The 27,589-nt window shown below is 39.9% G+C and overlaps 1 protein-coding gene across 1 annotated transcript in view; it reads left to right on the top strand.

The window, feature by feature from the left end:
- Window positions 1-20,378, top strand: part of LOC133619631 (amyloid-beta A4 precursor protein-binding family A member 1-like) — a 54,579-nt gene extending 34,201 nt beyond the window's left edge. Inside the window, exons 6-13 of the mRNA XM_061980775.2 lie at window positions 3,644-3,676; window positions 3,794-3,880; window positions 5,373-5,573; window positions 7,365-7,544; window positions 8,879-9,091; window positions 9,166-9,285; window positions 14,847-14,987; window positions 19,972-20,378. Coding sequence (XP_061836759.2) covers window positions 3,644-3,676; window positions 3,794-3,880; window positions 5,373-5,573; window positions 7,365-7,544; window positions 8,879-9,091; window positions 9,166-9,285; window positions 14,847-14,987; window positions 19,972-20,043 — 1,047 coding nt within the window. The 3' untranslated portion in view covers window positions 20,044-20,378. The remainder of the gene's footprint in view (window positions 1-3,643; window positions 3,677-3,793; window positions 3,881-5,372; window positions 5,574-7,364; window positions 7,545-8,878; window positions 9,092-9,165; window positions 9,286-14,846; window positions 14,988-19,971) is intronic.
- The last annotated feature ends 7,211 nt before the right edge of the window (window positions 20,379-27,589 follow it).

Below are 27,589 nucleotides of genomic sequence, written 5' to 3' on the forward strand. Positions count from 1 at the left end.
ATTGAAAGCAACTGTGAAGTTTGTGACCGCTGTCTTGACAACGCATGCAGGGTGGTTTGACATTTGACCTTTGTTTTGTGTTGTCAGTCTCTGCAACTGATTGCGTGTGGAGAACAGTGGATGTGGGTCTTTTTCCCTTTGGTAATTCTTGACTGTCCTTGTAGAGAAGTCTGTAGAGTGGAGAGCCTGAAATGATGTGATGGGGTTACACACTATCTCTGCTTCAGACAAAACGAACTCAGAAAATCCTTCAAATAGGAAGTTCCCACTTTCTCTAATGTGGTGAGTTACTTGACGTTTCCATCTATGCGGCTGGCCAATCAGGTTACTTTTGTACAAGTTTTTGGTTCTCCTCACAGTCTCAACGACTGTGAATGTTTAAGCCTTCAACGTGGGGCATGGCCTCGTAACATGTTTGAATAAAATCAGCAAATGCCTAAATCCTGTAGAGTCCTTTGTTTGTCTCTTTGGCCATTTTGCCAGCCTTTCTCTGAATGCCTTTTGTATGACAAATGAATGTCCATACCTTTGGTTAAGGCATTCCTATGAATCTTTGTATACGTCACTGTCATTTCGGTAGAAGATGCCTTCAAGTGTCTTTCGAACTGGACCTCCTACATACAGGTAAAAGCCAGTAAATTAGAATATTTTGAAAAACTTGATTTATTTCAGTAATTGCATTCAAAAGGTGTAACTTGTACATTATATTTATTCATTGCACACAGACTGATGCATTCAAATGTTTATTTCATTTAATTTTGATGATTTGAAGTGGCAACAAATGAAAATCCAAAATTCCGTGTGTCACAAAATTAGAATATTGTGTAAGGGTTAAATTTTGAAGACACCTGGTGCCACAAACTAATCAGCTGATTAACTCAAAACACCTGCAAAGGGCTTTAAATGGTCTCTCAGTCCAGTTCTGAAGCCTACACAAACATGGGGAAGACTTCAGATTTGACAGCTGTCCAAAAGGCAACCATCGACACATTGCACAAGGAGGGAAAGACACAAAAGGCTATTGCTGAAGAGGCTGGCTGTTCTCAGAGCTCTGTGTCCAAACAAATTAATGGAGAGGCAAAGGGAAGGAAAAACTGTGGTCAGAAAAAGTGTACAAGCGATAGGGATCACCGCGCCCTGGTCAAGATTGTGAAAAAAAACCCATTCAAAAATGTGGGGGAGATTCAGAAGGAGTGGACAGCTGCTGGAGTCAGTGCTTCAAGATCCACCACCAAGAGACGCTTGAAAGACATGGGTTTCAACTGCCGCATACCTCGTGTCAAGCCACTGTTGACCAAGAAACAGTGCAAAAAGCGTCTCACCTGGGCTAAGGAAAAAAAGAGCTGGACTGCTGCTGAGTGGTCCAAAGTCATGTTTTCTGACGAAAGCAAATTTTGCATTTCCTTTGGAAATCGAGGTCCCAGAGTCTGGAGGAAGACAGGAGAGGCACAGGATCCACGTTGCCTGAAGTCTAGTGTAAAGTTTCCACCATCAGTGATGGTTTGGGGTGCCATGTCATCTGCTGGTGTCGGTCCACTCTGTTTCCTGAGATCCAGGGTCAACGCAGCCGTCTACCAGCAAGTTTTAGAGCACTTCATGCTTCCTGCTGCTGACCTGCTCTATGGAGATGGAGATTTCAAGTTCCAACAGGACTTGGCGCCTGCACACAGCGCAAAATCTACCCGTGCCTGGTTTACGGACCATGGTATTTCTGTTCTAAATTGGCCCGCCAACTCCCCTGACCTTAGCCCCATAGAAAATCTGTGGGGTATTGTGAAAAGGAAGATGCAGAATGCCAGACCCAAAAACGCAGAAGAGTTGAAGGCCACTATCAGAGCAACCTGGGCTCTCATAACACCTGAGCAGTGCCAGAAACTCATCGACTCCATGCCATGCCGCATTAACGCAGTAATTGAGGCAAAAGGAGCTCCAACCAAGTATTGAGTATTGTACATGCTCATATTTTTCATTTTCATACTTTTCAGTTGGCCAACATTTCTAAAAATCCCTTTTTTGTATTAGCCTTAAGTAATATTCTAATTTTGTGACACACGGAATTTTGGATTTTCATTTGTTGCCACTTCAAATCATCAAAATTAAATGAAATAAACATTTGAATGCATCAGTCTGTGTGCAATGAATAAATATAATGTACAAGTTACACCTTTTGAATGCAATTACTGAAATAAATCAAGTTTTTCAAAATATTCTAATTTACTGGCTTTTACCTGTACAGTATCTCCTTAATTAGTGCAGTTTGTCAGCAGGTGCAATGTTCTTTTTATCAATGAAGGCAGCAAATTAAGCTTTCCACTCAATGAACTGGATTGGGTCACCAGTGACAATGGAGGGCTCTGGCATTGGCAGTCTGTTAATGACAATACTGTCTTGCACTGCTTGAGCTAAGTAAAGGACGTCTGTTTGTAGAGATGAGGTTAACACCACGTTACTGTTAGGGTCTTGAATGGGAGCAGAAACTGTAGGAGACTTCTGACCTGCTCTGCGTATGTCAATACTGTGAACACTATATTCATTCTTTATTTCTTGATCATAAGTCCTTAGTATCGCTTGAGCAGCCTTTAACTCCTTTTTAGCCTTTAGTTTCTCTAACTCATGTTTGTCCTTTCTTTACCTTTTCTCTAAAAGTTTAATCTTTTCCATTTGTTTTTCGTCTTCTAGTAACACTTCATACTCTACTTCCTTTGTCGGGAGTTCTGCTGCAGCCTCTGTTCTCTTGCCAGCTACTACTGACCTTGCAGAGTATGATGTACTGGCAGAAGAGTTATCAGGTTCAAACACTGATGACATTTATTAAACAAGACAAGAAGCAAAGAATTAAACAGAGACAGAATTAAATTTGGCTCAATTTGAGGAGAGACGCACGGACACTGTACCACCGCACAGTGTCTCAGCACGCTCTGCCAAAAGATTGCACGCCTTCCCCTTTATTTGGACTTTCTCTGACCACATGACAACAGCTGCTTCTAAGGGTTGAGGTCGTAAACAGCTATCGCCTTTGATTACAACAATTCTAAAGAAAAGGTCGTAAACAGTTCACAGAAAAGGTTGTAAAAGAGTCCAAAAAGAGGTTCGTAAAACAGTTGAAAAAGGAGGTTCAAAAAAAGGTCGCCTAGAGGGGAGTCTGGTCCTGCTTCCTCTTCGCTTTTGTTGTTCTTGGGTCAGACAATATCTTACTGTTTGATTGCAATACATGAAAGAAAACAGAACACCTTCATGCTGCTTCCCCCCTACACAGTGGAGTTTTACGAGCCTTATTCTTGGTAGGTTTCAAAGACAGCTTTTGCTTCTCACCAGGCACTCAGTGTAACACAAAGTTTTTGTGATAACTTAGAAACAATTATTTGAGTGTGTGACTGATGAACTATGAATGGATTGAGCATAGTCTGGTACAACCAGCTCATGGAGACGTGTCTTCACTTTCTCACTATCATAGTCGTCTATGCCTGAAAGTTTTTCATGTGCAACTATTATAATGTCTCTGGTGACTGATTTACATGCATCTATTAGTCGCCTTATGTCATTGGAAAGAGTAATGTTTCCCCTGATTTCCTTATACAACATAATGACACTGTCCCCCAGCCCCAAAAAACTGAATTCTGAGTTGTGCTTTTTGACTCTGCAGGCGGCGCAAAAGCAAGCAAAAAACAGGAAAAAGGTAAATTGTTTATTCAAACTTTGTTTTGAAGTTAAAATAAAGTTTGTAATAACTCTTTGAGACCTTACAGTTGTTGTCTGTGAAAACTGAAAACTTTTTTTTTTTTATACTCAACAGAGTCCTGACAGTGAAACTCCATCCACTGCTGAAGTGGATCTTTTCATGTCCACGCAAAGAATCAAAGTCCTCAATGCAGACACTCAGGTAAATAATGAATTAAATTTTTAATTAAATAATTTCTTTCATACTGTTTATCAGTATAGCAGTGACGTGCGGTGAGGTTGATGGCTGGTGAGGCACTGACTTCATCACAGTCAGATTTACAAACATATGAACCCTAAAGAGTATCTTATTCACCATTTGATTGGCAGCAGTTAACGGGTTATGTTTAAAAGCTCATACCAGCATTCTTCCCTGCTTGGCACTCAGCATCAAGGGTTGGAATTGGGGGTTAAATCACCAAAAATGATTCCCGGGTGCGGCGCCGCTGCTGCCCACTGCTCCCCTCACCTCCCAGGGGGTGAGCAAGGGGATGGGTCAAATGCAGAGGACACATTTCACCACACCTAGTGTGTGTGACAATCATTGGTACTTTAACTTAACTTTAACTTTACACATACAAACTGTAGCACACAAAAAAGCACATTTAATAAAAAAAAGCGTTTTTATGGTCTTACCTTTACTTATAAATGAAGTCCATGTGTTGCTCCTTCTGAACAAAAGCATCGATAACTTGTTTATAGAAGTCTTCGTTATCTTTCTTCAGTTTTAAAAGTCTCTCTGTCTCGATGGAGATCTTCCTTCAATTATTACCTCCTGCTTCGATTGAAAGTCCAGTTTAGAAAACTGTTTTATTTTAGATATGTAATCCTCCATGTTAAAAGTCCAGGCGAGAGGAAAAAATAAACGATCGCTAACTGTTGTTGCTTGTTGTCACTTATTCTGCAGCCGAGTAGTCGCAAAAATGATTGCTGGGATCACTAGCGCCCTCTACCACCAGGAGGCGAGATTACTGCGAGCCTCACACAGTGCGTCTTCGCAGCCGTTTTATGATTGCTCAGCACAAGAAATACGTTACACACATACAGTTGTTGACAAAATACACTGTACATTATATACCTCAGCTAACTAAACTATGGAAATGTATAATATAATTCATATAGCAATACGGTCTCACTGCACAGCAGGCCAGCAGTGCGCCGAGTCATTGCGCAATCCATGTTGAGGCACTGAGTGACGTGGCTCAACTGGCTGGTGACTCACCGCAAGTCTCTTCTCAGTATTTGAACGGCAAATGTGAAAATTCAGCGATTTTGAATAAAAATAATCTAAAACTGGTGAAGTTAAATGGAAAATAACTTTATAGTATAATCACTTTTTTTTCTTTTTACATTTTTGTTCTTTCCATGATGGCACGTGAAGCCTCGCCTCAACTGCCTCACCTGACTGCACGTCAGTGCAGTATAGTAATACAAAAACAATTATATACCTCCTTTTACTTGGCCAATAAAGCTGATTCTGATTATTAATAGTTTATACAAAAACAATAATGCACATTTTAGTACATCTTCACAATAGTGTATAAAACAATAATACACATTCAATCATCAATTTAATATCAATAGATTATATAAAAAGTACTCCTAAAGTAAGTTGTCTTTTGAAGCACTGTTGAAAAAGTTGTGTGGTCCACCAGGAGTCTTTAATGGATCTGCCGCTAAGGACCATCTCCTACATCGCTGACATTGGCAACATGGTGGTTCTGATGGCCCGAGGGAAGATGGTTCGTTCTCGCAGCGCTCAGGAAAGCCTGAACAACACAGCTGAGCAAAGCTCCATGTCCAATGATGACAGACGCGTCTACAGAATGATTTGTCACGTCTTTGAGTCTGAGGATGTGAGTTTTATTACTTATTATAATGTTATTTTCTGCTGCTGTTTTTTTTACAAACCCCGTTTCCATATGAGTTGGGAAATTGTGTTAGATGTAAATATAAACGGAATACAATGATTTGCAAATCCTTTTCAACCCATATTCAATTGAATGCACTACAAAGACAAGATATTTGATGTTCAAACTCATAAACTTTATTTTTTTTTTTGCAAATAATAATTAACTTAGAATTTCATGGCTGCAACACGTGCCAAAGTAGTTGGGAAAGGGCATATTCACCACTGTGTTACATCCCCCAATAAGCGATTGGGAAGTGAGGAAACTAATTGTTGAAGCTTTGAAAGTGGAATTCTTTCCCATTCTTGTTTTATGTAGAGCTTCAGTCGTTCAACAGTACGGGGTCTCCGCTGTCGTATTTTACGCTTCATAATGCGCCACACATTTTCGATGGGAGACAGGTCTGGACTGCAGACGGGCCAAGAAAGTACCCGCACTCTTTTTTTACGAAGCCACGCTGTTGTAACACGTGCTGAATGTGGCTTGGCATTGTCTTGCTGAAATAAGCAGGGGCGTCCATGAAAAAGACGGCGCTTAGATGGTAGCATATGTTGTTCCAAAACCTGTATGTACCTTTCAGCATTAATGGTGCCTTCACAGATGTTTAAGTTACCCATGCCTTGGGCACTAATGCACCCCCATACCATCACAGATGCTGGCTTTTGAACTTTGCGTCGATAACAGTCTGGATGGTTCGCTTCCCCTTTGGTCCGGATGACAGGATGTCGAATATTTCCAAAAACAATTTGAAATGTGGACTCGTCAGACCACAGAACACTTTTCCACTTTGCATGAGTCCATCTTAGATGATCTCGGGCCTAGAGAAGCCGGCGGCGTTTCTGGATGTTGTTGATAAATGGCTTTCGCTTTGCATTGGAGAGCTTTAACTTGCACTTACAGATGTAGCGACCAACTGTATTTAGTGACAGTGGTTTTCTGAAGTGTTCCTGAGTCCATGTGGTGATATCCTTTAGAGATTGATGTCGGTTTTTGATACAGTGCCGTCTGAGGGATCGAAGGTCACGGTCATTCAATGTTGGTTTACGGCCATGCCGCTTACGTGGAGTGATTTCTCCAGATTCTCTGAACCTTTTGATGATATTATGGACCGTAGATGTTGAAATCCCTACATTTCTTACAATTGCACTTTGAGAAACGTTGTTCTTAAACTGTTTGACTATTTGCTCACGCAGTTGTGGACAAAGGGGTGTACCTCGCCCCATCCTTTCTTGTGAAAGACTGAGCATTTTTTGGGAAGCTGTTTTTATACCCAATCATGGCACCCACCTGTTCCCAATTAGCCTGCACATCTGTGGGATGTTCCATATAAGTGTTTGATGAGCATTCCTCAACTTTATCAGTATTTATTGCCACCTTTCCCAACTTCTTTGTCACGTGTTGCTGGCATCAAATTCTAAAGTTAATGATTATTTGCAAAAAAAAAAAAAAAAGGTTTATCAGTTTGAACATCAAATATGTTGTCTTTGTAGCATATTCAACTGAATATGGGTTGAAAATGATTTGCAAATCATTGTATTCTGTTTATATTTACATCTAACACAATTTCCCAACTCATATGGAAACGGGGTTTGTATTTGCTTACTTTTTCCTAGCCAATAAGCAAATGAAGGTAATGATGAAAATAAGAAATACAATCAAATCATGTTTTTATATGTGCTGCTGTTAAAAGTTATTGTTAAGTTCAGGTACTGTTTTTGTGCGTCATCTTTCCTCCAGGCTCAGCTGATTGCTCAGTCCATCGGTCAATCCTTCAGCGTGGCCTACCAGGAGTTTCTCAGGGCCAACGGCATCGACCCAGAGGATCTGAGTCAGAGGGAGTACAGCGACCTGCTCAACACTCAGGACATGTACAACGACGACCTCATCCACTTCTCCAAATCAGAGAACTGTAGAGATGTAAGTGCACCAGCAGGTGGCAGCGGAGGACTTTGGGATGCAGTAAACCCTTATTTTACTGCTGTGAATTGGTCCCAGGCTTGACAATGGTAAATTAATTCCTGCGAAGTAGGAATTGTTAATTGAATATTTTCGTAGTCTGATTATGACCTTCTAAACATGTGTTTTAACTGGCGCTGTCATACGATCCATCCATCCATCCATCCATCTTCTTCCGCTTATCCGGGGTCGGGTCATGGGGGCAGCAGAGGAGCCCAGACTTCCCTCTCCCCGGCCACTTTGTCCAGCTCCACCCATGGTATCCCGAGGCGTTTCCATACCAGCTGGGAGACATAGTGTCAGGTTCAAACACTGATGACATCTATTAAACAAGACAAGAAGCAAAGAATCAAACAGAGACAGAATTACATTTGGACTCAATTTTGAGGAGAGACGCGGCCGCTGTACTCTCTGTACAGTCTTGCACCACGCTCTGCCAAAATATTGCACTCCTCCTTCTTTATTTGACTGTCTCGCCCCACCTGACCACAGCTGCTTCCAGAGGGAAGTGGGTCGTAAACAGCGTTGCCTTTGGTTACCGAACAGTTCAAAAGAAGAGGTCGTAAAATAGTTCAAAAAGAGTTCCATAAAATAGTTCAAAGAGAGTTCGTAAAATTCTTCAAAAAGAGTTCGTCTGGAAATTGGGCAGATCCTGCCATCTGTCCGCTTTGAAATCACAGTGGAGTTTTACCAGCCTTCCTCCGGGTAGGCCCCAAAGACAGCTCCCGTCTCCCTGCCAGGAACTCAATGTAATACAAAGCTTTTGTGATAATTTAGAAACAATTACTCTAACACATAGTCCCCCCAAAAATGTCCTGGGTATTGTCCGTAATATAATATGTAATATTACGGAGAAATATGTACAATATTTACCGTATTTTGGTCATTTTAAGCATGACCGGAACAGTGGGCAGCCATTGTGTAGCGCCCGGGGACCGTATCTGGCTCCTCATGGTTCGGCTTCTCGGTAGGTTAAGCTTAAATGTGTGGGCATCCAAGAGGGCAATGTGGGTTTAGTGTCCTGCCCAAGGACACAAAGGCAATGACTACATTAGCGGAAACTGAAATAAAACCAGGAACCCTCAAGTTTCTGGATAACCGCTCTACAGCTGCACCTTGAATTCAGACTCTTCTAGATTAGTCTTATTGCCCACTTTATGAGATCAATGTTTGAATTGCTTTTTTTATCGAGCAACAAGTCCAGCTGTTTAAGTTTATTGGTATTTGTAAACATTTGTTTTGCTTGTTTCTTAATGCAATTTAACTGATGAGGTCATCAGATCTTTTCTTGTTAGGTTTACATTGAGAAACAGAAAGGAGAGCTTGTGGGCGTGGTCATCGTGGAGTCGGGTTGGGGATCCATCCTCCCCACCGTCATCATCGCCAGCCTGATGCACGGCGGTCCTGCCGAGAAGTCCGGCCGACTCAACATCGGCGACCAAATCATGACGATCAACGGGACCAGCTTGGTCGGTTTGCCGCTCAGCACCTGCCAAAGCATCATTAAAGTACGGCGGCTTTCTCCACGCATGTCGGAACTTGCTGAGTGTTTTGTGGCCAATCAGTCTTGTTCTTCCTCCAGGGACTGAAATGTCAGTGCAGGATCAAGATGAACATAGTCCGCTGCCCACCTGTCACTATGGTGCTGATTCGCAGGCCGGACCTCAGATACCAGCTGGGCTTCAGCGTCCAGAACGGCATTGTGAGTTTTTACTGATAATTGTGTCACTTTTTTTATGTTTTTATTTACTGACCATTAGAGGTGGGAATCTTTGGGCACCTCACGATTCCATTCAGAATCAATTCTCGATTCAACATGATTCTCGTACTACAGTATATTATTGGGTATTTAAATCATACTTGCCAACCCTCCTGATTTTCCCGGGAGACTCCCGAACTTCAGTGCCCCTCCCGAAAATCTCCCGGGGCAACCTTTTTCCCGAATTTCTCCCGATTTCCACCCGGGCAACAATATTGGGGGCGTGCCTTAAAGGCACCGCCTTTAGCGTCCTCTACAACCTGTCGTCACATCCGCTTTTCCTCCATACAAACAGCGTGCCGGCCCAGCCACATTACATATGCGGCTTTTACACACACATGAGTGAATCCACGCATACTTGGTCAACAGCCATACAGGTCACACTGAGGGTGGCCGTATAAACAACTTTAACACTGTTACAAATATGCGCCACACAGTGAACCCACACCAAACAAGAATGACAAACACATTTCGGGAGAACATCCGCACCGTAACACAACATAAACACAACAGAACAAATACCCAGAACCCCTTGCAGCACTAACTCTTCCGGGACGTTACAATATACACCCCCGCTACCAGGATAATGCGAATTCGGAGATCTCAAGGTTGGTAAGTATGATTTAAATTATGATAAAAACTTTTCAAAACAGGTTACAGGTTACCAAAGCTTGACGGCTGACGTGCAACTTAAACGCGCAGTGTTGTCCTAAAAAAAACTTGTTTTTAAAAATGTATTTACAAAAGTCACAGAATATCAGTCAATCTAATAAATGAAAATAGAGCAACTCCAACCCAATCCCAGTTTTACAATATTTAGGATACAAAATGTACAAAACAATTTAGAAGACATAAAACACAATACTAAATTAAAACTCTTTTGTCAACTTTTAATCAGAAGGGTTCAATCTCTCTCCTGTGCTAGTTTGAAGCCGACACGACAAACGCGCTCAGAGGAGATAATGTTTGAAAAAAGGTGACCGTTTTTTACAAAACTTTTGTTTTGAAGGGGGAATTGCAAACTTTGTTGATTTTTGCTGTGGGTCGTCAATTTTAGAAATGTAGGTCTAAGTGAGACCTGCATAGAGGTTTTTGTTTCATGTCTCTGACATTCCTACTGGAAGTTGCAGGCAGTTTTGTCTGTTTTCTTCATAGGAGCAGTTTTGTCTGTGTTTTCTTCCTAGGAGGCGCTAGAGCACAATTTTGAGTTTTGGGGTTTGGTGTTTTTATTAGGTTGCGATTTTCACCAGTCCTGATGTGTGTGTCCAGTTTGGTGAGTTTTGAAGCATGCTAAGGGGGTCAAATTACAGCTCAAAGAGGCAAAAGTGACCGTTTTTACAAAACTTTTGTTTTGAAGGGCAAATTGCCAACTTCCTGTTGATTTTTGCTGAAGGATGTCAGTGTATGAAATCTAGGTCTAAGTGAGACCTACATAGAGATTTTTGTTTTATGTCTCTACGACATTCCTACTTGAAGTTATAGACAGTTTTGTCTGTGTTTTTTCCTAGGGTGCGCTATAGCGCAATTTTGAGTTTTGGGGTTAGGTTTTTTTCATTAGATGGCAATTTTCGCCAGTCCTGATGTGTGTGTCCAATTTGGTGAGTTTTGAAGCATGTTAAGGGGGTAAAATTACAGCTCAAAGAGGCGGCCGGTATAAAAATAATAAAACCTTACAATTACAATAGGGTCCTCTGTCCCAAAGGGAAATTACGGTCCCTAATAAATACAAAAACTAACATGAATAAAAAGCAACATTATCAATAATAATAATAATATTAGTAATAGTTGTTTATGCCAAACATTTATTATTGAAAAAAAAACAATAAACCTTTTTTTTCTTAAATTGATTCTCAAAAATTATGAATTGATATAGAATCTGAATAAATAAAAATCACAATTTGGATGTCCCTTTTCTAAGTTTTTATTTACTGACCATTGGGTCAAATGATGGTCCAGAACCTCACATTTTTTAACCTGAATATAATGAGGATGAGCTCCAAGTTTTAGAAGCTCTGCTAAACAGAGCCAGCTTTAGTGAACCTCTCAGCATCATGTAGCAGTTTAACAAGAAATACAAACTACAAACATAATAAAACAATTGCCTACTGTACAATGTCTGCTCTTACTTCGATGGCGACTGACAGGAGGTCCATAGCTTCTCGTTTCGATGAATAATTCATTTTAATCCACACGGCAAAGGGTTAAAAAAGTTCCTGCTGACACTGTCTTCGGTTCTGTGTGTTTGTCTCCATCTCATAGTATAAATCGAATGTCACAGATGAACAACTTCTAGATTCATGGCTAAAAACCTCCTAATATCCAGATGAGAGGCATGATTTAAAATGTAAAATAACTTTGACGAGTCGAGACGTGATGCAGCGGGAGCAGAAACGGCAGCAAACAAAACATAATATTCTTCTTCTTTACAGTTTTACAGCCGTTTACATCCACATATGTTGCATTACTGCCATCTTCAGTTTCATTTTATAATTACTCTAAAGGCCTTAGTGGCCACATGCGTGGACAGCACCTTTTAGCTTTTATTTCCAAAATTGTGTACACTACTCAATTGGTGTTTTATGCTGACATATGGACACTTATACTGTCATCTGGTGGTGTCAGAAGAGTAAAACATACAATGGAATTTGGAAAATAAAAATTATCATGTCACTACACATGAAGTACACGTTTGTGTACTTATGGACTAAGTACCGTATTTTTCGGACTATAAGTTGCAGTTTTTTTCATAGTTTGGTCGGTGGTGCGACTTATACTCAGGAGCGACTTATGTGTGAAATTATTAACACATTAGCGTAAAATATCAAATAATATTATTTAGCTCATTCACGTAAGGGACTAGACGTATAAGATTTCATGGGATTTAGCGATTAGGAGTGACAGATTGTTTGGTAAACGTATAGCATGTTCTATATGTTATAGTTTTTTGAATGACTGTTTGGTAAACGTATAGCATGTTCTATATGTTATAGTTTTTTGAATGACTCTTACCATAATATGTTACGTTAAAATACCAGGCACGTTCTCAGTTGGTTAATTATGCGTCATATAACGTACACTTATTCAGCCTGTTGTTCACTATTCTTTATTTATTTTAAATTGCCTTTCAAATGTCTATTCTTGGTGTTTGGTTTTATCAAATAAATTTCCCCCCAAAATGCGACTTATACTCCAGTGCGACTTATATATGTTTTTTTTTCTTCTTTATTATGCATTTTTGGCCAGGGCGACTTATACTCCGGAGCGACTTATACGCCGAAAAATACAGTACATCATATCAAAAGATGATTTTTAGTTTTTATTCTAATTAGGGTCCAATAAGCCCAAATAGCAAAGAGAAATAAAAAAAGCATGTAAACAAAGAGCTTGGGCCTTAAGAGGTTAAAGTCTCTCCTTGAGCCCAGTGCAGCATAAACTATTGTTAGCGCTCGGTTATCAATACTAAAAATACTTTGTCTGCGTTAGCGCTTATAATAACAACATTACAAATAATTGGTTAATATTCAGGTCATGAGATGTAAATACAGTATTGTTGGCAGGTTTTGGATGGTTATTTAGAGAGCCCCCTTTGACTCAATTGTTACGTTCGCGGACTTTTTATGTATTCATTTATTTACGACTTAGAATGCATAAAAAAAGAAAATACGTATGTGTTCATAGCTTATTAGGGATTTGTGAATGATAGACATCACATCTGTTTCAAATATTTGCGTATTTCCAGTATGACTGTTCTGATAAAATGGCCAGTGCAGAAGCGTTCCTCCAGTGACGTCAATCTCCGGAAATAGCCGAAAATCTTCAAAATGGCTGACTGAATTTGTGGCATTTTGTGATGTTTAAACAATATTTTCATAGACTTTGCGGAATGTAAACACAATTGGGTATGGTTTAATGCCTATGTGTCAAAGTCAAGACCCGTCGGCCAGATCCGGCCCACGAATGAATTATCTACGGCCCCCGGGATGATATTTGATTAGTATTAGAACCGGCCCGCAGGCCACAGCCGCCTGCTGCTGTTTTGCACGCACCAATTCCTCCATCAGTGTTGGCGCTAGGAATTTTCAAAATGAGTTGCCAGGGACCCCATCAAGTCATAAAAATTAGGTCCCGCAGTCAATTTTTGGGGTCCCACTTTTTTGTAACCGTTTTGAAAACAAATGATAAATGTATGCATTATCCTGTTATATCTCACATTCTATATTTTGGAAAAAGGTTGTCATAAACGTTACTTAATTAATTAAAAAAAATAATTCAAAAGAAAACAAATTTTTTTATGAATATGTAAATGTATTCAGTTACAAACATTCATTAACTTTCTTCTTTCTTTCATGGTTCTTTACCTCTACTGGTATTTTTTTCTATATTTTTATTGTAATATTTTCAGAGTATGTTTTTTTTTTTGGGCCAAAGTAAGACAAAGAAAACCATCTGAAGTTGTCTTTATTTTTTAGTTTTAATGCCATGATTTTAATAGTCCGGCTCGTGTGTGCACAGATTTTCCTCCATGCGGCCCCTGAGCTAAAATGAGTTTGCCACCCCTGGTTTAAGTGATACAATGAAACATAATTAAGCATATAAAGTGTTTTTTTTCCACTCTACTGGTACTTTAATGTTGTCTAATCTTGTTCATACCGACAGCCATCAGACTGTATAATGCATATGTTCCTTTTTGACTGTACTTAAATGTATAATAGACTGTATTTATATTATTCACATGTGAATAATGCTGTATAATAGACTGTATTTATATTATTCACATGTGAATAATGCTGTATAAGAGACTGTATTTATATTATTCACATGTGAATAATGCTGTATAATAGACTGTATTTATATTATTCACATGTAAATAATGCTGTATAATAGACTGTATTTATATTATTCACATGTGAATAATGCTGTATAATAGACTGTATTTATATTATTCACATGCGAATAATGCTATATAATAGACTGTATTTATATTATTCACATGTGAATAATGCTGTATAATAGACTGTATTTATATTATTCACATGTAAATAATGCTGTATAATAGACTGTATTTATATTATTCACATGTGAATAATGCTGTATAATATACTGTATTTATATTATTCACATGTGAATAATGCTGTATAATAGACTGTATTTATATTATTCACATGTAAAAAAAATAATTAAGTGTTTATTGTTTATTGTGAGCGAACTGTGGTGATGAATTCCCCCCAGGGATCAAAAAAGTACTGTCTATTCTATTCTCTATTCTACATCTTCTAACGCTGATGATCCTTTGTGAGCAGACGTTGCCATGGTGAAGTTGTCCTGCTACAACTCTCGTCGCTTATCACATACTCCACGAAGCAAACATTACAAGATGTCTTTAAAGACCCGATGTGGCAAGAACTCGCCACCAGTCCCATCAACAGTCCTGCAACTTCATTATGTTAAACATTACGTTACTGTTTAATGCACAATCTATAATATTTCATGTATTATGTGTGCAGATCTGCAGCCTGATGAGGGGAGGAATCGCCGAGCGGGGTGGCGTACGTGTCGGTCACCGCATCATCGAGATCAACAGTCAGAGTGTCGTGGCGACGCCTCATGAGAGGATTGTTCAGATCCTGTCCAACGCCATGGGAGAGGTATGATAGTTAAACAATGAACTATCTTTCATTTGTTGATGGCTTTTTTTGCTCATATTGTGTCCCATCATTGCTGGAAATGACTTCACAATATGACAATACTTGAGTCACGTTATGATACAGTATTGTAGGAATAGAAAAAAGCTTGATTTATATTGATTTAATGAACACGTGAAGATATGGTTTTTGCACGGCCCCTGCGATAGAGCACACATTAGATGGGTGGTGTGTGAGTGCTGCAGAGAACAGTGTAGAGGTGTATATTTATTTGTTTAATGCACACATGTAAAGGCCGAAACATACTGGGGTGGAACGTAGTCCGCAGAGGTATATGCTGTCATGTCTGTGTGATCATGTTTTTGTTTTGGTCATGTTCGGTTTTGTTTTTGGACTTCTTGTGCACTTTTGTTTTGTCACCATAGCAACCATTAGTTTTCACCTGTCACGTCACGCACCTGTTTCACGTTTTGAGTCACGCACCTGTTTTCGTTAATCATGTCTGTAGTATTTAAGTTCATTGTTTTCAGTTTGTCTTTCTGGTGACATCCCACAATTATGCTCTGCACATTTCTGACACTTGATTTCATGTCCATCGTTCATGCTGCTCCTTTTAGTCCATGCCAAGTAAGTTTTGTTTATTAATGCTATAGTCTTTTGGTTTCATAGTTTGTTATCCGCCACTGTGCGCGCTTTTCGTTTGTACTTTTTTTTTGGATATATTAAATAAATCATGTATTTACATTCTCGTCTCGCCCAAGCCAACTTTCCGTTGCATTCCGGAAAAGCAAACACCCAGGACCAAGTCATGACACATGCAAGCTGAAAGTGATCGGCGATCTGTGCGCACAAAGCTCAAAGTTTATGACCGAGCAGCACTACTCCCCAAAAATACTCCTCTTTTGTGGCATTTACTGTAATGTTTGAACATTTATGTATTTATTTTTTACATGTTATTTATTGTTTGTCTTGTATTTTGACTGTACTTAACAGAGGAGCCACCTGTATTTTCATCATGCTCTCATGTTTGATGACAGTAAAGCGTTCTATTCAAATCTATTTTATATACCACAATATTCTACATAGCTCAGTGATACATTTAAAATGCAAACAAATGGCCTCCTAATAGACCTTGTGAATATTTGTCATTTTGTAAAAATGGTCCCCTGGAGGTCAATGTTCATGACTTTAGTTTGTGAAGTGTCTATGACGGGGGTCCCCAAACTACGGCCAGCGTCCAAAATCCGGCCTCCGGTCCCAAGTTAAAAAAATATATATATATACCGTATTTTTCGGACTATAAGTCGCAGTTTTTTTCATAGTTTGGCCGGGCTCCAGTGCGACTTATATATGGTTTTTTTCCTTCTTTATTATGCATTTTCGGCAGGTGCGCCTTATACTCCGGTGCGACTTATACTCCGAAAAATACGGTATATATTTTTTTTCATTATTATTTTTAAAAATCTGTCCTTTCTAATCCATTTTCTACTGCTTGTTACTCTCGGTATCTCCAAGCCGCCCAGGCAAATCATATTGTCTAAATATAGCATTTTCCCATCGCTAATGTGACATCGGCAAGTGCGCGCTCTTTCAGTCAATTACTGCGCGAGAAATTAAAAAAAAAAAAAAATCTAATAAAAGAAAATAAAACAAAAATAAAAAAATAAAATAGAACTTTTTTTTTTTTTAAATACAAATAAAAAATATATTTAAAAAAAAAATACAATAAAAATAAATAAATAAATATATATATACACAGTACGGGCCAAACGTTTGGACACACCTTCTCATTTCAATGCGTTTTCTTTATTTTCATAACTATTTACATTCTAGATTGTCACTGAAGGCATCAAAACTATGACACCTGTGAAGTGAAAACCCTTTCAGGTGACTACCTCTTGAAGCTCATCGAGAGAATGCCAAGAGTGTGCAAAGCAGTAATCAGAGCAAAGGGTGGCTATTTTGAAGAAACTAGAATATAAAACATGTTTTCAGTTATTGCACCTTTTTTTGTTAAGTACATAACTCCACATGGGTTCATTCATAGTTTTGATAGTCATGAAAGTAAAGAAAACACATTGCTGACCCGTCTCCGCTCGGGATGGTGTCCTGCTGGCCCCACTATGGACTGGACTCTTACTATTATGTTGGATCCACTATGGACTGGACTCTCACAATATTATGTCAGACCCACTCGACATCCATTGCTTTCGGTCTCCCCTAGAGGGGGGGGGGGGGTTACCCACATATGCGGTCCTCTCCAAGGTTTCTCATAGTCATTCACATCGACGTCCCACTGGGGTGAGTTTTTCCTTGCCCGTATGTGGGCTTTGTACCGAGGATGTCGTTGTGGCTTGTGCAGCCCTTTGAGACACTTGTGATTTAGGGCTATATAAATAAAGATTGATTGATTGATTGATTGATTGAAGGTGTGTCCAAACTTTTGGCCTGTACTGTATATGTGTATATATATATATATATATATATATATATATATATATATATATATATATATATATATATATATATAGATTAGGGCTGGGCGATACACGCGATACATCGCGGGTTTGTCTCTGTGCGATATAGAAAATGACTATATTGTGATATCGAGTATACGTTCTCACGCAGTTGCTTTTAGCTGCTGGCATTACACTACAGGCTCTTCCCACTCCTTCTTGTGTCTCCTTCTCACAGACAGCAAGCGCACCTTCTTACATACGTAACATACTGTCACGTCATAGTCACATACGTATACGCCCTCTCCGAGCAGAGAGGTAGCAGCATGGCTAACGTTAGCTGTGATGCTAGCGGAGTGGTACTAGTGGTAATACAAGATAAATAAGGTGCGAATCTGGTAACAAATGGAGGAAGAATTAGTTCCCCCAAAAAACAGCAGGGGGTCCATCGATGTCCATGTCGAACAGACAACCGTAATTTGTCAAGTGTGGGGCAAAAGTAGCATTACTGCTGTAACAAACGTTACAAAAGTTACCGGAGTGTGTTAGGTAAGGAGGAGGAGTTTTGTCCCTCCAGCCTTGTTCCCGTAGGGCTGTGACGTAAGGTGTGTGTGGTTGTGGAAGGAGGTGTGTGATGTTGACATTAAAGAAGCGGTGGCTACCGAACCTGCTCTATTGTCTCCCGTTTATCATTTTATTAGATAAGTACACTGTATAGGCGAACCCAGGACACTCGGCTACACTGCTAACATGTAGCATTATTTGAAAAGTCACCCGCTAGACAATGAAGAGGGCTTACTCCGCACGTCAATATCTCCGTTTGGTGTCACACGCCCACACCATCAAAATGCCGAGGCAAACATTTCCAGATCAACACTGTATGAAAAAAATAGTGATTTTTTTAGTTGTGATTTCCTTCTCTGCATGAAAGTTTAAAAGTAGCATATATTAATGCAGTATGAAGAAGAATGTTTTAATGTAGAGACATAGAATCATCATACTGCTGTGATTATATGCATCAAGTGTTCATTCAAGGCTAAGGCAAAATATCGAGAGATATATCGTGTATCGCAATATGGCCTTAAAATATCGCGATATTAAAAACAGGTCATATCGCCCAGCCCTAATATATATATATATATATATATATATATATATATATATATATATATATATATATATATATATATACATACATATATATATATAAGGGCTGCAACTATATATATATATATATATATATATATATATATATATATATATAGTTGCAGCCCTAATATATATATATATATATATACATATATATATATATATATATATATATATATATATATATATATTAGGATATATATATATATATATATATATATATATATATATATATATATATATATATATATATATATATATATTAGGATATATATATATATATATATATATATATATATATATTAGGATATATATATATATATATATATAGTTGCAGCCCTTATATATATATGTATGTATATATATATATATATATATATATATATATATATATATATATATATATGTATGTGTATATATATATATATATATATATATATATATTAGGGCTGCAACTATATATATATATATATATATATATATATATATATTGTTGCAGCCCTAATATATATATGTATGTATATATATATATATATATATATATATATATATATATATATATATATATATATATATATATATATTAGGGCTGCAACTAACAATTAATTTGTCGATTATTACTTCGATTAATCGATTAATAATTGGATAAAAGAGACAAACTACATTTCTATCTTTTCCAGTATTTTATTGGAAAAAAACAGCATCCTGGCACCATACTTATTTTGATTATTGTTTCTCAGCTGTTTGTAAATGTTGCAGTTTATAAATAAAGGTTTATATTAAAAAATAAAAAATAAAGTAGCCTCTGCGCATGCGCATCATAGATCCAATGAATCGATGACTAAATTAATCGCCAACTATTTTTATAATCGATTTTAATCGATTTAATTGATTGGTTGTTGCAGCCCTAATATATATATATATATATATATATATATATATATATATATATATATACACAGACCGGCCCCTGGCCAAATTGTTTTAACCCAATGCGGCCCCCGAGTCAAAACGTTTGGGGACCACTGGTCTATGACAAGTGATCCAACATAGGCACTGCAGTGTGTGTATTGGACCCCACGGTGAAATTCCTGATGTGTGTGTGTGTGTGTGTGTGTGTGTGTGTGTGTGTGTGTGTGTGTGTGTGTGTGTGTGTGTGTGTGTGTGTGTGTGTGTGTGTGTTTGTATTTTCTGACACATCATTTTATCATCAGCTGCAACCGTATAATATTTGGAAGGAGCAACAATTATCCCACATATCATTGCATGATATAAAATGAAATATGGTTCTTTCAAAATCTGCAATAGTTATGTCAATTATGGAAAGATTCCTCTGCACAAAGATAATGTTTGGTGTGATAAGATCATGTTTGGTGTTTCAGATCCACATGAAGACAATGCCAGCAGCCATGTATCGCCTGCTGACAGCGCAGGAGCAGCCGGTCTTCATCTGACCTTCTTCTTCTTCCAACTTTCACTCCTTCAGTAACTTTTCTTCTCTCCGCATCCTGTTTGATATCACGCAAACGGCCTTATTGTGTATCGCGCACAACAACGTGGACTTTGTTTTCTGACCTTTGACCCGCATGTTCCTTGTCGCACAGCACTCTGGACCAAAGATCTATCAAAGGTCTCGTTGTGCTTCATTGAGGCAACAAAGCAAATGAAATATCACTTCATAAATTAGAAATATCCGTCATATGTGAATGTACACGGAATATGTTGGACCTGGATGTTGTCACACAATTACACTGAATAAACTGAAGAAACACATTCTGTTTTGTATTTTAAGCAGCGCACACAAGTTGGTGTGTTATAATTACACAATAAAATGACATTTGTCATTTTTATAATATATCCTCGTGAGAAGCAGCGTCCACTGCAGTATAAATGTGTTTTTGTCTTGTCAGTTACACATGTCAAAAAGCGGTAGGAATATAAAATAAATATAAAGCGGTAGAAAATGGATGGATGGATAAACAGTAATGTATTTTTTCAAATTAGTCACGCCTCTTTCAAGACGGCGACTACTGTCGCATTACTCTTCTGTTTAATTTAGAGCAGACCTGGGCATTCTGCGGCCTTTAGTGCGTCCCTGTCCGGCCCGCGTGAGGCCAATCATAAATTACAAAATACATTTTAAAAAGTATCTATGTCGAGTGTGCAATACAACGGTGCTGCTTTTGTTTTGAAAAGCGTTATTTGTATTACTTCCGTGTGGACGTATGCTCGTGCGCGATTGTGAGTGAATGTGAACAGCGGCAATCACAAATTACAAAATAAATTAAAAAAAAACATCTATGCCATCCATCCATCCATCTTCTTCCGCTTATCCGAGGTCGGGTCGCGGGGGCAGCAGCCTAAGCAGGGAAGCCCAGACTTCCCTCGCCCCAGTCACTTCGTCCAGCTCCTCCCGGGGGATCCCAAGGCGTTCCCAGGCCAGCCGGGAGACATAGTCTTCCCAACGTGTCCTGGGTCTTCCCCGTGGCCTCCTACTGGTCGGACGTGCCCTAAACACCTCCCGAGGGAGGCGATCGGGTGGCATCCTGACCAGATGCCCGAACCACCTCATCTGGCTCCTCTCGAAGTGGAGGAGCAGCGGCTTTACTTTGAGCTCCCCCCGGATGACAGAGCTTCTCACCCTATCTCTAAGGGAGAGCCCTGCCACCCGGCGGAGGAAACTCATTTCGGCCGCTTGTACCCGTGATCTTGTCCTTTCGGTCATAACCCAAAGCTCATGACCATAGGTGAGGATGGGAACGTAGATCGACCGGTAAATTGAGAGCTTTGCCTTCCGGCTCAGCTCCTTCTTCACCACAAAGGATCGATACAGCGTCCGCATTACTGAAGATGCCGCACCGATCCGCCTGTTGATCTCACGATCCACTCTTCCTTCACTCGTGAACAAGACTCCGAGGTACTTGAACTCCTCCACTTGGGACAGGGTCTCCTCCCCAACCCGGAGATGGCACTCCACCCTTTTCCGGGCGAGAACCATGGACTCGGACTTGGAGGTGCTGATTCTCATCCCAGTCGCTTCACACTCGGCTGCGAACCGATCCAGCGAGAGCTGAAGATCCTGGCCAGATGAAGCCATCAGGACCACATCATCTGCAAAAAGCAGAGACCTAATCCTGCAGCCACCAAACCGGAACCCCTCAACGCCTTGACTGTGCCTAGAAATTCTGTCCATAAAAGTTATGAACAGAATTGGTGACAAAGGGCAGCCTTGGCGGAGTCCAACCCTCACTGGAAACGTGTCCGACTTACTGCCAGCAATGCGGACCAAGCTCTGACACTGATCATACAGGGAGCGGACCGCCAAAATCAGACAGTCCGATACCCCATACTCTCTGAGCACTCCCCACAGGACTTCCCGAGGGACACGGTCGAATGCCTTCTCCAAGTCCACAAAGCACATGTAGACTGGTTGGGCAAACTCCCATGCACCCTCAAGGACCCTGCCGAGAGTATAGAGCTGGTCCACAGTTCCACGACCAGGACGAAAACCACACTGTTCCTCCTGAATCCGAGGTTCAACTATCCGGCGTAGCCTCCTCTCCAGTACACCTGAATAGACCTTACCGGGAAGGCTGAGGAGTGTGATCCCACGATAGTTAGAACACACCCTCCGGTTCCCCTTCTTAAAGAGAGGAACCACCACCCCGGTCTGCCAATCCAGAGGTACCGCCCCCGATGTCCACGCGATGCTGCAGAGTCTTGTCAACCAAGACAGCCCCACAGCATCCAGAGCCTTAAGGAACTCCGGGCGGATCTCATCCACCCCCGGGACCCTGCCACCGAGGAGCTTTTTAACTACCTCAGCAACCTCAGCCCCAGAAATAGAAGAGCCCACCACAGATTCCTCAGGCACTGCTTCCTCATAGGAAGACGTGTTGGTGGGATTGAGGAGGTCTTCGAAGTATTCCTTCCACCGATCCACAACATCCGCAGTCGAGGTCAGCAGAACACCATCCTCATCAAAACATCTATGTCGTGCGTGCAATACAACTGTGCTGCTTTTATTTTGAAAAGTGTTATTTATGGGCGTATGTCCGTGTGTAACCTGTGAGTGAAGGTGCACAGCGACAAGTGATGCCCGGTTATCCCCCCGAGACGCTAAAAAGAGAAAAGTTGATGACGAATGGCGTGTTTTCAACAAGAGATGGACTGCCAAGTATTTCTTTACAGAAATTAAAGGTAAAGCCATGTGCATAATTTGTGGTACACAGGTTGCTGTGTTTAAAGAATATAATTTGTATCGCCACTACATGACGAAGCACGAGGAAAAATACCGGAATCTGTCTGATTTGATGGTAAAACTGCAAACCCAACAAGGACTTTTTGCCAAATTTCACACCCCAGAGATGCAGCTGTCAGGACAAGTTTCGTCATTTCTCACAAAATCGCCAGAAAAAGTAAGGCGTGTTCTGACGGAGAGTTTATTAAGGAGTGCTTATTGGACTCTGTTGCACTGATATGCCCGGAGAAGAGGGGCGCATTTGAGAACGTGTCACTCTCCCGACGCACTGTAACGAGGCGGGTCGAGACCATCGCTGCAAACTTGGAGCTTCAGCTGAAGAACAGAACGGCCGACTTTGACTGTTTTTCGCTGGCTTTGGATGAGAGCTGCGATGTACGTGGCACCGCCCAGCTGCTCATCTTCTTACGTGGGATAACTGCAGACTTTCAAATCACGGAGGAGCTGGCAGCCATGCAGTCAATTAAAGAGACAACCACATCGTGTTCACATAGGTAAATGCGTGTTTGGACATGTTAGGACTGAAATGGGACAAGCTGGCAGGTGTGACAACAGATGGTTGTCCAAATCTGATGGGGAAAAATGTTGGACTTTTAAAGAGGATGCAGGATAAAGTGACAGAAATTGACATTTTTGCATTGTATTATACATCAGGAAGTGTTGTGTAAGACAGTCTTAAAAATAAAACCATCAAAAGCAATCTGCTTTTGTATAAAGTTAAGTTAGGTTAAATGAAATTATTATTATTATTATTATTTACATACTTGCCAACCCTCCCGGATTTTCCGGGAGACTCCCGAAATTCAGCGCCTCTCCCGAAAACCTCCCGGGACAAATTTTCTCCCGAAATTCAGGCGGACTCAGGTCCATGCGGACCTGAGTCCGCTAACCCACAATATAAACAGCGTACCTGCCCAATCACGTTATAACTGTAGAATGATGGAGGGCGAGTTCTTGGTTTCTTATGTGGGTTTATTGTTGGGCAGTTTCATTAACGTCCTCCCAGCGCGGCAACAACACACAACAACAGCAGTCACGTTTTTGTCTACCGTAAAGCAGTTTGTCTACCGTAAACAGCAATGTTGTGACACTCTTAAACAGGACAATACTGCCATCTAGTGCATTTGATGAAAGCACTTTTGTGTGTGCCACACAGCAATGCATCATCAGAGAGGGTGTTCAGCATGGTTCGAAAAATAGTGACAGAGAATAGAACAAGGATGGACAATTCAACCCTTAACTCAACAATGAGTAGATGAGTGTTATGTGTGTGTATATGTGTAAATAAATGAACACTGAAATTCAAGTATTTATTGTATATATATATATATATATATATATATATATATATATATATATGTATATATATATATATGTATATATATATATATATATATATATATATATATATATATATATATATATATATATATACAGGTAAAAGCCAGTAAATTAGAATATTTTGAAAAACTTGATTTATTTCAGTAATTGCATTCAAAAGGTGTAACTTGTACATTATATTTATTCATTGCACACAGACTGATGCATTCAAATGTTTATTTCATTTAATTTTGATGATTTGAAGTGGCAACAAATGAAAATCCAAAATTCCGTGTGTCACAAAATTAGAATATTACTTAAGGCTAATACAAAAAAGGGATTTTTAGAAATGTTGGCCAACTGAAAAGTATGAAAATGAAAAATATGAGCATGTACAATACTCAATACTTGGTTGGAGCTCCTTTTGCCTCAATTACTGCGTTAATGCGGCGTGGCATGGAGTCGATGAGTTTCTGGCACTGCTCAGGTGTTATGAGAGCCCAGGTTGCTCTGATAGTGGCCTTCAACTCTTCTGCGTTTTTGGGTCTGGCATTCTGCATCTTCCTTTTCACAATACCCCACAGATTTTCTATGGGGCTAAGGTCAGGGGAGTTGGCGGGCCAATTTAGAACAGAAATACCATGGTCCGTAAACCAGGCACGGGTAGATTTTGCGCTGTGTGCAGGCGCCAAGTCCTGTTGGAACTTGAAATCTCCATCTCCATAGAGCAGGTCAGCAGCGGGAAGCATGAAGTGCTCTAAAACTTCCTGGTAGACGGCTGCGTTGACCCTGGATCTCAGGAAACAGAGTGGACCGACACCAGCAGATGACATGGCACCCCAAACCATCACTGATGGTGGAAACTTTACACTAGACTTCAGGCAACGTGGATCCTGTGCCTCTCCTGTCTTCCTCCAGACTCTGGGACCTCGATTTCCAAAGGAAATGCAAAATTTGCATGGTTGGGTGATGGTTTGGGGTGCCATGTCATCTGCTGGTGTCGGTCCACTCTGTTTCCTGAGATCCAGGGTCAACGCAGCCGTCTACCAGCAAGTTTTAGAGCACTTCATGCTTCCTGCTGCTGACCTGCTCTATGGAGATGGAGATTTCAAGTTCCAACAGGACTTGGCGCCTGCACACAGCGCAAAATCTACCCGTGCCTGGTTTACGGACCATGGTATTTCTGTTCTAAATTGGCCCGCCAACTCCCCTGACCTTAGCCCCATAGAAAATCTGTGGGGTATTGTGAAAAGGAAGATGCAGAATGCCAGACCCAAAAACGCAGAAGAGTTGAAGGCCACTATCAGAGCAACCTGGGCTCTCATAACACCTGAGCAGTGCCAGAAACTCATCGACTCCATGCCACGCCGCATTAACGCAGTAATTGAGGCAAAAGGAGCTCCAACCAAGTATTGAGTATTGTACATGCTCATATTTTTCATTTTCATACTTTTCAGTTGGCCAACATTTCTAAAAATCCCTTTTTTGTATTAGCCTTACACAATATTCTAATTTTGTGACACACGGAATTTTGGATTTTCATTTGTTGCCACTTCAAATCATCAAAATTAAATGAAATAAACATTTGAATGCATCAGTCTGTGTGCAATGAATAAATATAATGTACAAGTTACACCTTTTGAATGCAATTACTGAAATAAATCAAGTTTTTCAAAATATTCTAATTTACTGGCTTTTACCTGTATATATATATATATATATATATATAATAAAATAAATATACATTTATAGCTAGAATTCACTGAAAGTCAAGTATTTCTTATATATATATATATATATATATATATATATATATATATATATATATATATATATATATATTTAATATTTAATATATATACATATATGGGCTTCACGGTGGCAGAGGGGTTAGTGCATCTGCCTCACAATACGAAGGTCCTGAGTAGTCTTGGGTTCAATCCCGGGCTCGGGATCTTTCTGTGTGGAGTTTGCATGTCCTCCCCGTGACTGCGTGGGTTCCCTCCGGGTACTCCGGCTTCCTCCCACTTCCAAAGACATGCACCTGGGGATAAGTTGATTGGCAACACTAAATTGGCCCTAGTGTGTGGATGTGAGTGTGAATGTTGTCTGTCTATCTGTGTTGGCCCTGCGATGAGGTGGCGACTTGTCCAGGGTGTACCCCGCCTTCCGCCCGATTGTAGCTGAGATAGGCTCCAGCGCCCCCCGCGACCCCAAAGGGAATAAGCGGTAGAAAATGGATGGATATATACATATATATATATATATATGAAATACTTGACCTGGTGAATTCTAGCTGTAAATATACTCCTCCCCTCTTAACCACGCCCCCAACCACGGCCCCCCGCCCCCCGCATCCCGAAATCGGAGGTCTCAAGGTTGGCAAGTATGATTATTTATCTTACGGTACATCGAAAATAATTTGAGCAAAATTTAATTGAAATATTGTCGGCGTGGCCCTCCAGCAGTGCTCGGGTTGCTCTTGCGGCCCCCGGTAAAAATTAATTGCCCACCCCTGATTTAGAGTATGCACTCAGAATAAAGAAAAAAAGCACAAAAACACACCAAAAGCTTTAAATGGTCATATTTTAAGAAAAGTATAATATTTAATGTCACACAATGTGATATGTGTTCACGTCAAATAATGACTCTGTATTTTTGCACGCTATATTTGTATGCAAAAGCCTTTTCACGTCATTCATGTTGGGAGTTGTATCTCTTTCGCCACTAGGGGGAGTTGTCGAATGTTTTTGTTTTTTTTGGACCAATCATTAAGGAGATCATCTGGCGGCTCTGGCTGATACGCTCTCTGATTGGTCAAAAGCCGAGAAAGGTCTGTAAGAGAACGCCCACCGTGGTGGTGACAACGCGAGAGTGTAAATTTGTAACGTGATTCAAAATGGCTGACACAACGAATGTTTTTTTTCTCCTTAAAACTTTATTTTGATAACAGTCGCGTACAGACATTCAAGAAATCCAATAACGTAAATGGTTATGCCCATTTGATTGTAGACTCTTACTGCCACCTTGTGGCGTTATGACAATACTACGCTTAGACTTCGACTTCGACTTCCTTTTTATTGTCATTCAAATTTGAACTTTACAGCACAGATAAAAACGAAATTTCGTTACATCAGCTCATGGTAGTGCAGGATAAAAAAAGCAATAAGGTGCATATATAAATAAATAAATACACATAAATAATATATATGATATATATATATATAAAATAAATGAATATATATAAATAAATAAATAAATAGATTACTGTACAGATAAATATATTGCACTTTTTCACATGCGTCCACATTTATGGATGTATGTTATATTGTCTTTATATTCCAGCGAGTTAATCCATTTTTGGGGGGAATTGAGGGCATACTTGCCAATCTTGAGACCTCCGATTTCGGGAGGTGGGG

This window comes from Nerophis lumbriciformis, linkage group LG20 (assembly GCF_033978685.3).
Source record: "Nerophis lumbriciformis linkage group LG20, RoL_Nlum_v2.1, whole genome shotgun sequence".
Taxonomy (NCBI): domain Eukaryota; kingdom Metazoa; phylum Chordata; class Actinopteri; order Syngnathiformes; family Syngnathidae; genus Nerophis; species Nerophis lumbriciformis.